Raw genomic sequence first — 11,766 nt, forward strand, 5'->3', positions numbered from 1 at the left:
AGAAGGTGGTATTCCATCAACTAGACCGTTGAGTGCACCAAGAAAGAGTTAATTGACGGTCGGGCATGGCTGTGGCCACAGTTCAGTGCCATGGTCACAGGACCCGCAACCCTCGTGCACAGGGGTAATAGTGTACATGGGCCTTGTTATGAGAAAAGGATACTATAATTTCAACGATGATATGCTATGATGATTTACAGAGATGATTTATAATGATTATTTATAATGATGCATCATGATGATGATTTATAAAGATGATTTACAACGATGATCTATTACAAGATGTAATAGTATGTATATGTTACGGGGGATGCAACCGTACATACATATATTATTATGGCTAGAAGTATATTTATTTGTAAAAATGATTTTCAAAACTGAGAATAAGGAGTAAAACTATTTATGGTCGTGGATGTTACTTGCTGGGCCCCCTTTTTGGGCTCATTCAGTTTTATTTCTTGTTTTCAGGTAGAAAGGACGCTGGAATAGGAGGCCGGAATGGGGTGGAAATAATTATTAATTTTCAAAGTCTTTTCATATCTGTGATTGTAATAATATGATATTCCGCAACTAAAGTTTAATGTTTTCTAATTTCGCTTGTAATAAAATCTCTTGAAAAATGTTTTATGCATTTTTCGTATCTTTCAAAATCAAGTACTCTGATAGACCTTATAGATCTTTGCAAGAACTTTTGTTGTAAAAGAATAAAAGTGGCAAACTCAGTCTTAACGGGCTGGGGATGTTACAGCTTGGTTGAGCCCTTATCATATCTCAAAAATAAAATAGGTAAATAAATATCAAGAAAGAAATTGTTATACAGCTCTCCATTATGTGTATAACGGGATTGTTGTATTTTTCTTTTATGTATATAAGAAGCTTTCGTAATCCCTCCGGCTGGGAGAACCCATCTACAAAACCATTTACTCCATATTAATTTAGTAAAATGCCATATATATACAACATAACACACAAAAATAAAGAATTGCCCACCGAATGAGGGAATAAGATCCTCTTAATTTCTAGTGAAATTGAAATGATCATGTTTATAGTTAATATTTTATTTTGTTGAATATGACAATGTAAAATGTAATCTGAACATGAAATTGAGAGAATCTTGACTGATATTAAAGGGAGAGAGAGTTTATGTATGTGTTTACATTAGTGATATTGCATTGTATATCAATCCAAAAAGTGACGTTGACACCGTTTGCTGAGGGAACGGTTTCTGCATAACTTGTAGAATAATAGTTCATACCAAGAAAATCAATGGACCCTTTTACTAACATGGATTGAGCTTCAGTGAATTCTGGCAATCGATTCCTCAATACAGACTTTATTCTCTCGGGATACTCACTGTATATAACCAGATCGACGAGCTTACCAATATTGTGAATGATTAGCCGCAAGGATAAAGTAGTTAATATTCTTTTTTAATTATTAAAAAAATGGTTTTTTTTTTTTTTTTTTTTTTTTTCAGGAATGAATCTTACACTACTCAACATCCAAAAAGTTCATACTTCAATAGGTGACCTTGTGGCTAGAAGATGTGTCGTATGTTGGATTAATCCAAGGGCCAACTGTTGAGACCCCAATTTCCCCCTTCTGATATGGCTGCACGCATTCATATCAAGTTAATCACAAGAGGTCCAATATCTCATATTCATATTTATTCTAATAATCAGCCCCTAAGACTATTATCAGTGACGAACCTAGGAGGGCTGGTAAAGGCCATGAATCTTTCATTTTACTAAAAAAAAATAAAAATTGTCACATGGTATCAAAGCCAAGTACGCGATGGATGTAGGTGTCTACGTTGGGCTTTGGTTTGACTAAATTTGAATTCGTTTAAACCATTTTTCGTCTATCCAAAGTTTCAGGAGAAACTCTTTTCATCTATTAGTTTAAACCATAAACTAAGTTGATAAATTGAAAAAAAAAATGACAAATTGAGTGGTAGAAATAACATTTTTCGAAGAAATATCATATAAAATAAAGAAATATCTCTTTATTTATTTCACTTTCTAAGAGTTACATCTTATTTAAGGAGACATGTCTTACTACAGCTTATTTCAGGTAGAACTTTTTGAACTAATAGCAACAATCCTTGAGGTGTCTTTTCAAATTGTCCTTAAAATACATAAAAGTGAGGCCATTATGAATGAGGTAAGTTACATTTAAAGCTGTCAAGAAATGACTATTAATAGTGTGCCTTCACGTTTGCATCCTCTCTACACAAAATTTAACCGTTAATATCCACAATCAAAATTAAGATGGAAAAATGCTCTACTGGTTTATTCACTAATGAACATTTGTCAAATTGCATTTTAAGGTTTAAAAATTATCAATTTAATTTATCATGTTAGAATTGTAATTAAATAGATTTTTTTATTCTACGTTCTGTTGATATCAAGTCATATTCAATAAAAAGATGACATGTGTCTTGTTTAATAAAAATATATATATAAAAATAAAAATAAAAATAAACATAATTTTATAAATTTAGGTATAAAAATAAAAAATACAAAACTCTAGAAAAATTGCTTCTTTATTTATTTATTTTTTGTTGCTTTATATTTATAATTTTTTTATATTTTTTTAAAGCTGACGGTGTCATCTTATTCTTACTTTTTTTTTTTTTTGCTATTTTAGAAAATAATATCTACTTACTAATCATTATTCAATTTATTTTTTTTTCACATATATACCTGGTGGCTTGGTAGAAAAAATTTGTGATGTAAAAATGCAGAAAAAATTTATAATCGAAATATTCAATAGTAGGACATACAACTGTTGAAAACCATTGGATTAGATTCATGGAAATTTTCAATCTCAAAACAAATTAATATTTATAAGCCATATATTCTGACGAGTTTTGAATTCTTAACATTTCATAATTATTATTCAATTTTTTTTTTGATACATCTACGTGATGGCTTGACAAAAAAAATCCGTGATGGTAAAAATGCAAATGTAGCCTCTGACTTTTATCATCGGTATAAGGTAGAATAGTTGTTGTTCTTTTTTTTTTTTTTGATTTTTTTTTCAGCTGTATATCTTTTATTTCAAATTCAATACATGTCAATTTCTTCGAAAAATGTTATTTCTACCACTCAATTTGATATGTTTCTCCAATTTATTAATTTAGTTCATGGTTTAAACTGATGGATAAAAAATGTTTCTCCTAAAACTTTGGATGGATGAAAAATGGTTTAAAGCAAAATCAAATTTAGCAAAACCAAAGCCCAACGTGTCTCCAACATCCACCTCGATCTTGGCTTTGATACCATGTGACAATTTTTTTTTTTTTTTTTTGTAAAATGGAAGATTCATGGCTTTTACCAGCTCTCTTAGGTTCATCACTAATAGTAGTGTTAGGGACAGAATATTAGAATAAATATGAATATAAGATAATAAACGTCTTGTGATTAATTTAATACGAACGTTTACAACCATATCAAAAGGGGGAAATTGGGGTCTCAACAATTGGCCTTTGGATTGAGCTAAAATATGACACATCTTATAGCCGTGAGGCCGCCTCTCGAAGTATAGTTTTTTGTATGGATGGTGAGTCCTGTAAGGTTCATTCTTGAAAAAAAAAATAAAAATAATAATAATTAAAAAAAAAAGATTAACTACTTTAACATTGCGGCTAATTATTCACAATATTTGTAGGCTCATCGATACGGTTAAATACGATGATTATTCCCAGATAATAAAGTCTGTATTAGGGAATCGACTTCCAAAATTTACTGAAACTCAATCCAAGTTGGTAAAAGAGTCCATTGATTTTCTTATTGTGAACTATTATTCTGCAAGTTACGCAGAAACTATTCCCTCAGCAAACGATGTCAACGTCACTTTTGGGACTAATGTACAACCCAATATCACTAATATTCAGCTTTAATCAGTGACGAACCTAGGAGGGCTGGTAGAGGTCATGAATCTTTCATTTTACAAAAAAAAAAAAATTGTCTCATGGTATCAGAGCCAAGATCGCGGTGGATGTTGGTGTCTACGTTGGGCATTGGTTTGACTAAATTTGAATTCCTTTAAATCATTTTTCGTCCATCCATAGTTTTAGGAGAAACATTTTTTATTCTTCCTGTTTAAATTATGAACTAAATTGATAAATTGGATAAACATATCAAATTGAGTGTTAGAAATAACATTTTTCGAAAAAATTCACATGTTTAGAATTAAAAATAAACAATAAACAGCCGGAAAAAAAAAATCCATTTTTTTAACAATTAAAAAAGAAGATTAACTACTTTATCATCGCGGCTAATTATTCACAATATTGGTATGCTGGTCAATCAGGTTATATACGGTGATTATCCCGAAAGAATAAAGTCTGTACTGGGGAATCGACTACCAAAATTCAGTGAAGCTCAATCCAAGTTGGTAAAAGGGTCCATTGATTTTCTTGTTGTGAACTGTTATTCTACAGGTTACGCAGAAACCGTTCCCTCAGGAAACGGTGTCAACGTCACTTTTTGGATTGATGTACAATCCAATATCACTAATATTCAGCCCCTAATCAGTGACGAACCTAAGAGGGCTGATAGAGACCATAAATCTTTAATTTTACATAAAACAATAAATTGTATAGTGGTATTAGAGCCAAGATCACAGTGAATGTTGGTGTCTACATTGGGCTTTGATTTGACTAAATTTGAATTCGTTTAAACCATTTTTCGTCCATCTAAAGTTTTAGGAGAAACATTTTTTATCCTTCAGTTTTAACATTTTTCGAAGAAATTGACGTGTAGAGAATTTAAAAAAAAAAAAAAAAAAACCATTTTTTTAACAATTAAAAAAGAAAATTAACTACTTTATCCTCGCGGCTAATTATTTACAATATTGGTATGTTGGTCAATTAGGTTATATACGGTGATTATCCCGAGAGAATAAAGTCTATACTAGGGAATCGACTACCAAAATTCAGTGAAGCTCAATCCAAGTTGGTAAAAGGGTCCATTGATTTTCTTGTTGTGAACTATTATTCTACAGGTTACGCAGAAACTGTTCCCTCAACAAACGATGTCAACGTCACTTTTTGGACTGATGTATAATCCAATATCACTAATATTCTGCCCCTAATTAGTGATGAACCTAAGAACGCTAGTAGAGGCCATGAATATTTAATTTTACCAAAAAAAAAAAAATTATCTCATGGTATTAAAGCCAAGATCATAGTGGATATTAGTGTCTATGTTGGGCTTTGGTTTGACTAAATTTGAATTCGTTTAAACCATTTTTCGTCCATCCAAAGTTTTAGGAGAAACATTTTTTATCCTTCAGTTTTAACCATGAACTAAATTGATAAATATGAGAAACATATCAAATTGAGTGGTAGAAATAACATTTTTCGAAGAAATTGACGTGTAGAGAATTAAAAATAAAAGTTATAAAGCTAGAAAAAAAAGAAGAAGCAATTTTTTAACAATTAAAAAAGAAGATTAACTACTTTATCCTTGCGGCTAATTATTCACAATATCGGTACGCTAGTCGATCTGGTTATATACGGTGATTATCCTGAGAAAATAAAGTCTGTATTGGGGAATCGACTGCCAAAATTCACTGAAGCTCAATCCAAGTTGGTAAAAGGGTCCATTCATTTTCTTAGTGTGAACTGTTATTCTGCAGGTTACGCAGAAACCGTTCCCTCAGGAAATGGTGTCAACGTCACTTTTTGGATTGATGTACAATCCAATATCACTAATATTCAGCCTCTAATCAGTGATGAACCTAGGAGGGCTGGTAGAAGCATGAATCATTCATTTTACAAAAAAAATAAATTGTCCCATGGTATTAGAACCAAGATCACAGTGGATATTGGTGTCTACATTGGACTTTGCTTTGACTAAATTTGAATTCGTTTAAACCATTTTTCGTCCATCCAAAGTTTTAGGAGAAACATTTTTTATCCTTCAGTTTTAGCCATGAACTAAATTGATAAATTGGAAACCATATCAAATTTAGTGGTAGAAATAACATTTTTTGAAGAAATTGACGTGTAGAGAATTAAAAATAAAAGATATACAGCCAGAGAAATTTTTTTTTTTTTTAATAATTAAAAAAGAATATTAACTACTTTATCCTTGCGGCTAATTATTCACAATATTGGTACGCTGGTTGATTCAGTTATATACAGTGATTATCCCAGAGAATAAAGTCAGTATTGGGGAATCGACTGCCAAAATTCATTGAAGCTCAATCCAAGTTGGTAAAAGGGTTCATTGATTTTCTTGTTGTGAACTGTTATTCTGCAGGTTACGCAGAAACCGTTCCTTTAGGAAATGGTGTCAACGTCACTTTTTGGATTGATGTACAATCCAATATCATTAATATTCAGCCTCTAATCAGTGACGAACCTAGGAGAACTGTTAGAGGCCATGAATCATTTATTTTACAAGAAAAAAATAAATTGTCTCATGGTATCAGAGCCAAGATCACAGTGGATGTTGGTGTCTACGTTGGGCTTTACTTTGACTAAATTTGAATTCGTTTAAACCATTTTTCGTCAATCCAAAGTTTTAGAATAAACATTTTTTATCCTTCGGTTTAACCCATAAACTAAATTGATAAATATGAGAAACATATCAAATTGTGTAGTAGAAATAACATTTTTCGAAGAAATTGATGTGTAAAGAATTAAAAAAAAAAAAAAAAAAAAGATATACAATTGAAAAAAAAAATGAAAAACCATTTTTTAAAAAATTAAAAAAGAAGATTAACAACTTTATCCTTGTGGTTAATTATTCACAATATTGGTACACTCGTCAATCCGGTTATATAAGGTGATTATTCCGACAGAATAAAGTATGTATCGGTGAATCGACTGTCAAAATTCACTGAAGCTTAATCCATGTTGGTAAAAGGGTCCATTGATTTTCTTGTTGTGAACTATTATTCTGCAGGTTACGCAGAAACCATTCCCTCAATAAACAATGTCAACATCACTTTCTGGACTGATGTACAATCCAATATCACTAATATTCAGCCTCTAATCAGTGACGAACCTAGGAAGGCTGGTAGAGACCATGAATCTTTCATTTTACAAAAATAAATAAATTGTCTCATGGTATTAAAGCCAAGATCACAGTGGATATTGGTGTCTACGTTAGGCTTTGGTTTGACTAAATTTGAATTCGTTTAAACCATTTTTCGTCCATCTAAAGTTTTAGGAGAAACATTTTTTATCCTTCAGTTTTAATCATGAACTAAATTGATAAATTGGAGAAACATATCAAATTGAGTGGTAGAAATAACATTTTTCGAAAAAATTGACATGTAGAGAATTAAAAATAAAAGATATACGGTTGGTAAAAAAAAAATACAATTTTTTTAATAATTAAAAAAGAAGATTAACTACTTTAACCTTGCGGCTAATAATTCAAAATATTGGTAGGCTCATCGATCCGGTTATATACGGTGATTATCCCGAAAGTCTAAAATCTGTATTGTGGAATTGACTGCCAAAATTCACGGAAGCTCAATCCAAGTAGTAAAAGGGTCCATTGATTTTCTTGTTGTAACCTATTATTCTGCGGGTTACGCAGAAACCGTTCCCTCAGCAAACAGTGTCAACGTCACTTTTTGGACTGATGTACAATCCAATATCACTAATATTCGGCCCCTAACCAGTTACGAACCTAGGAAGGCTGGTAAAGACCATGAATCTTTCGTTTTACAAAAAAAATAAAAAATAAAAAATAAAATTGTCTCATGGTATTAGAGCCAAGGTCAAAGTGGATATTTGTATCTACGTTGAGCTTTAGTTTGACTAAATTAGAATTCGTTTAAACCATTTCTTGTCCATCCAAAGTTTTAGGAGAAATATTTTTTGTCATTCAGTTTAAACCATGAACTAAATTGATAAATTGGAGAAACATATCAAATTGAGTGGTAGAAATAACATTTTTCGAAGAAATTGACATGTATAGAATTAAAAATAAAAGATATACAGCTTGAAAAAAAAAACATTTTTTTAATAATTAAAAAAGAAGATTAATTACTTTATCCTTGCGGCTAATTATTCATAATATTAGTAGGCTCGTCGATCCGGTTATATACGTTGATTATCCCAAGAGAATAGAGTCTGTATTGGGGAATCGACTGCCAAAATTTATTGAAGCTCAATCTAAGTTGGTAACCAAAGGTTCATTGGTTTTCTTGTTGTGAACTATTATTCAACTTGCAGAAACCGTTCTCTCAGCAAACGATGTTAACGTCACTTTTTGGATTGATGAACAATCCAATATTACTAATATTCCGCCCCTAATGAACCTAGGAGGGCTGGTAGAGGCTATGAATATTTCATTTTACAAAAAAAGTAAATTGTCTTATGGTATCGGTGCCAAGATCGCGGTAAATGTTAGTGTCTACGTTAAACTTTGGTTTGACCAAATTTGAATTCGTTTAAACAATTTTTCGTCCATCTAAAGTTTTAAGAGAAACATTTTTTATCCTTCTGTTTAAACAATAAACTAAATTGATTAATTGGAAAAACATATCAAATTGTGTGGTAGAAATAACTTTTTTTGTGGTAGAAATAACTTTTTTTTGGAAGAAATTGACAAGTATAGAATTAAAAATAAATTATATAGAGCTGAAAAAAAAGAAAAAAAAGAAAGAAAGAAAACCATTTTTTAAATAATTAAAAAAAATCCATTGTGGTCCACACAAAACCAGGAAAAGCACCCAATGTATCAACTGGGACTATTTTTCAGTCCACAGCTCCCGTAGGAAAGAAAACCGGTGGCAACACCATTGGACCGAGAGTACCAGTCTCCAAAATATTATTAAGTGATCATTAAATTTGTTAGTATTATATACCTTAATTTCGTAGGAACATAATCGTTATTAATTAGATGGAATAAACCATTTGCAGAAGGTAACCCCTAATTAAGATAGAAATCTATGATAAATAAATAAAAAGCCAAAAAAAAAAAAAAACATGAGAAGATCCCTCTCCTCTCTCTACATTAGAAAACTCAATTCACATGATCAGTTAATGGATTCTATAGGTATTCTAAATTATAGAATTACTGTTTTCTTTTTCTTTTTTTCTCAATTAGTATGCTTTTATGATTATCTAGTAAGTTTTAGAAACTAAAGATTGAGAGATTCCCTAATTTTGGTTGAAACTTGAACAGTTCTATAGGTACGTACAAATAGAATGCACACACCGCCATCGTAAGTGCCTAAGTGGATCCAAACCGATTCGTGGATAAACTGGCAGCCACAAATGTAATGTCAGTCCACTTATTATACTATTCTATCCACATCAAGCCATTAACTCATTTGATTAAAAGAACACACACTTGACGATCAACTCTTCTTAGTTCTTCTGAAGCCTTCTTCCTTCGGCATTTGAAATACCCTACTCACCTGTAATGAAACAAAAAGAAGAGTTCTGAATGAAAGGCGCTTTTCTCACCAAACCTTAAAACCAGGAATGAAGGCCCGGCCAGATCATAATTACCATGCGGCTGTTGAGGAACTTGGGATTTCGATTCTCCACCTAACCCGAGCCATGAACCAATTACAGTTCCTTTAAGCTTATCCACCACACCCTTTTGCGTCCTTTCCCCATGACTCTCATCCTTGGTGCCTAACCGCCTTGCCACCTCCTTTGATTCTGTCACCTTCCCCACAGGCCGCATATCCTTTTCCTTCCCTGGCTCTTCCATCCTCTGCTTATGTAAAGCATCTGAAATCAATTCAGATAGCGCCCTATCCTCTTCACCAGGCCTCAGCTTCTCCAGAACATAGTCCTTCACAGACACTCCTTTGTCTTGTCCTTTGACCCCACACTCCGATTCATTGCTGGTGCCATGCACTTTCTCACCGTATACGAGCTTTGAAGCAGCAGCATTACTCGCGGAGATTGGTTTGTCAGCGACGGCAGAGGTGGCAGATGAGATTTTCTCAGAGTAACTGCTCTGGTTTGATGGTTTCCCGTACACTTCATGTGGGTGGTTTTGCTGTTTGGTTGTCTCGAAGCTTTTTGGGAGTTGAGGTTTATCTCGGATGGCTTTGGCCTCTTGGGGAACTGGTTCTGGAGAGAACTGGTCATGGCTTCCAGTACTGGGCAATTTGGTAAACTGATCGGAGGTTAAAATGGGCAAGTTATGGTCTGCTACTTCAGCGGATTTTGGATCCGGTTCATCATGGACATTCATTTTGACAAATGACTGAAGTATTGGGGTGATTCCTACTACCTTATCACCTGATTTTAAAAGTACTGAGATTTTACTTCTACTAATTAGGTAAGAGAGATAATTTAGTAGATATTTCGAAGAACTGAAAAATGAATAAATTCAACAAATCTGATTACCTGTGCCCGTTGGATCAGGGGCTTTGATCCCATAAACTCCAGGAGAATGTGATACTGTAATTGGCTCATTGATTTTGGTATCGTATCTCTCTTCTGACTCACCGTGAACTTCTGGGTCTTCAATTATTTCTTCATCGTCGTCATCTTCCTCGTCAAGATCATGATCATCAGGAATATGATGGCCAGCGCGTTGATAATCATGATCGTGTTCATGGTCATGATGGCCATGCTTCTTGAGCGTGTCCTTTATCTTCTTTGCCTTTGCCTTCACCTTCTTGATCACCGATTTCCTCTCATGGGCGTGCTCATCTTCACCTTGGGGCGCCACTGAAACAAAACTTTAACAATCACCACAAGAACAGAGAACACAAATTACATTAAAGATCTTACCAGCTGGATGCGGTGCAGCATTATGGGGGTCATGATCATCGTAATTGTGACCATGAGGATGTGCTATACGTGAATCCATACTTTCAAAGAAAATAAACTGCTTAATTGGGTCGTTATGGTTACTGTCCAAGAAACAGAGTGTGCAAACTACAAAGGAGAAAGACAAAAAATTGGAAGTATATAGAGAAGACCAAAACACAGAGCTTTACCACCTTTGCATGGCTCTGGCGTTTTATCAGTGAGCACACGTGTAGCAACACCGACACGTCTCCGTTCGGTGACACGTAATACGTAAGTACTTGTACACGTGGCACAACGTTGCGTGACGGTGTTCTTTTTGCGGTGGACGATCTTATCAGGAGCGGATTGGATAACCTAGAGAGTTAACTGCTCCTTTTATTAGGATCACTCGAAGTAGTCCCTTGCATTGTTCTTAAAACTTAACTACAAAAGATTAAAGAAAAGTTCTATTAATCAAGAGCTATTTGGTCTCTTTTGGATTCATCCACTATGATACAAAATTGAGTCACTAATTTTTTTTTTTCTTAAATTGTATTTCGTATCATGTCTGTCAAGACATGTAAAATTTATTTTTGAATTTGTAATGTCTCGGCTTAAAATATAAGCTGTAAGTGGAATGATTTGAATTTCCATGTGACGATATTACGTAAATGAAATACTTGCACAGGAAAAATTACTTCTTTACTTTTTAAAACCACAAACTTACCTCAAATCCATAATGTGCCATATCATCTAATTGAACTCCTTATAATTGGGGCATAAATTTTTATTAATTAAATCACTCCATAAGTTTTCAATTGTTATCAAATAGATTATTTCGTCTACATTTTGATAAATTTTTAATGATATTGTCATATCATACCCAATAAAAAAAAGTGATGCATCTCTTTTAATAAATAAAAAATATATATATAAAAAGAAAAATTACAATTACAATTACATAAATAATAATAATAATAATAATAATAAATATAAATAAAAAAAGAAAAAACCAAAAGTGGCCACTCCCCAGA

General features: G+C 32.8%; 1 protein-coding gene across 1 annotated transcript; it reads right to left on the reverse strand.

Moving 5' to 3' along the window:
• Window positions 1–9,248: 9,248 nt before the first annotated feature.
• Window positions 9,249–10,864, reverse strand: LOC132180399 (low-temperature-induced 65 kDa protein-like). Its single transcript, XM_059593203.1, has 4 exons — window positions 10,733–10,864; window positions 10,343–10,669; window positions 9,488–10,234; window positions 9,249–9,393 (listed from the first exon to the last, which is right to left on the reverse strand). The coding sequence occupies exons 1-4, from the start codon at window positions 10,809–10,811 to the stop codon at window positions 9,386–9,388; spliced, it is 1,161 nt and encodes a 386-aa protein (XP_059449186.1). The 5' UTR covers window positions 10,812–10,864; the 3' UTR covers window positions 9,249–9,385.
• Between the last annotated feature and the right edge of the window lie 902 nt (window positions 10,865–11,766).

The sequence above is a fragment of the Corylus avellana genome, chromosome ca5 (assembly GCF_901000735.1).
Source record: "Corylus avellana chromosome ca5, CavTom2PMs-1.0".
Taxonomy (NCBI): Eukaryota; Viridiplantae; Streptophyta; class Magnoliopsida; order Fagales; family Betulaceae; genus Corylus; species Corylus avellana.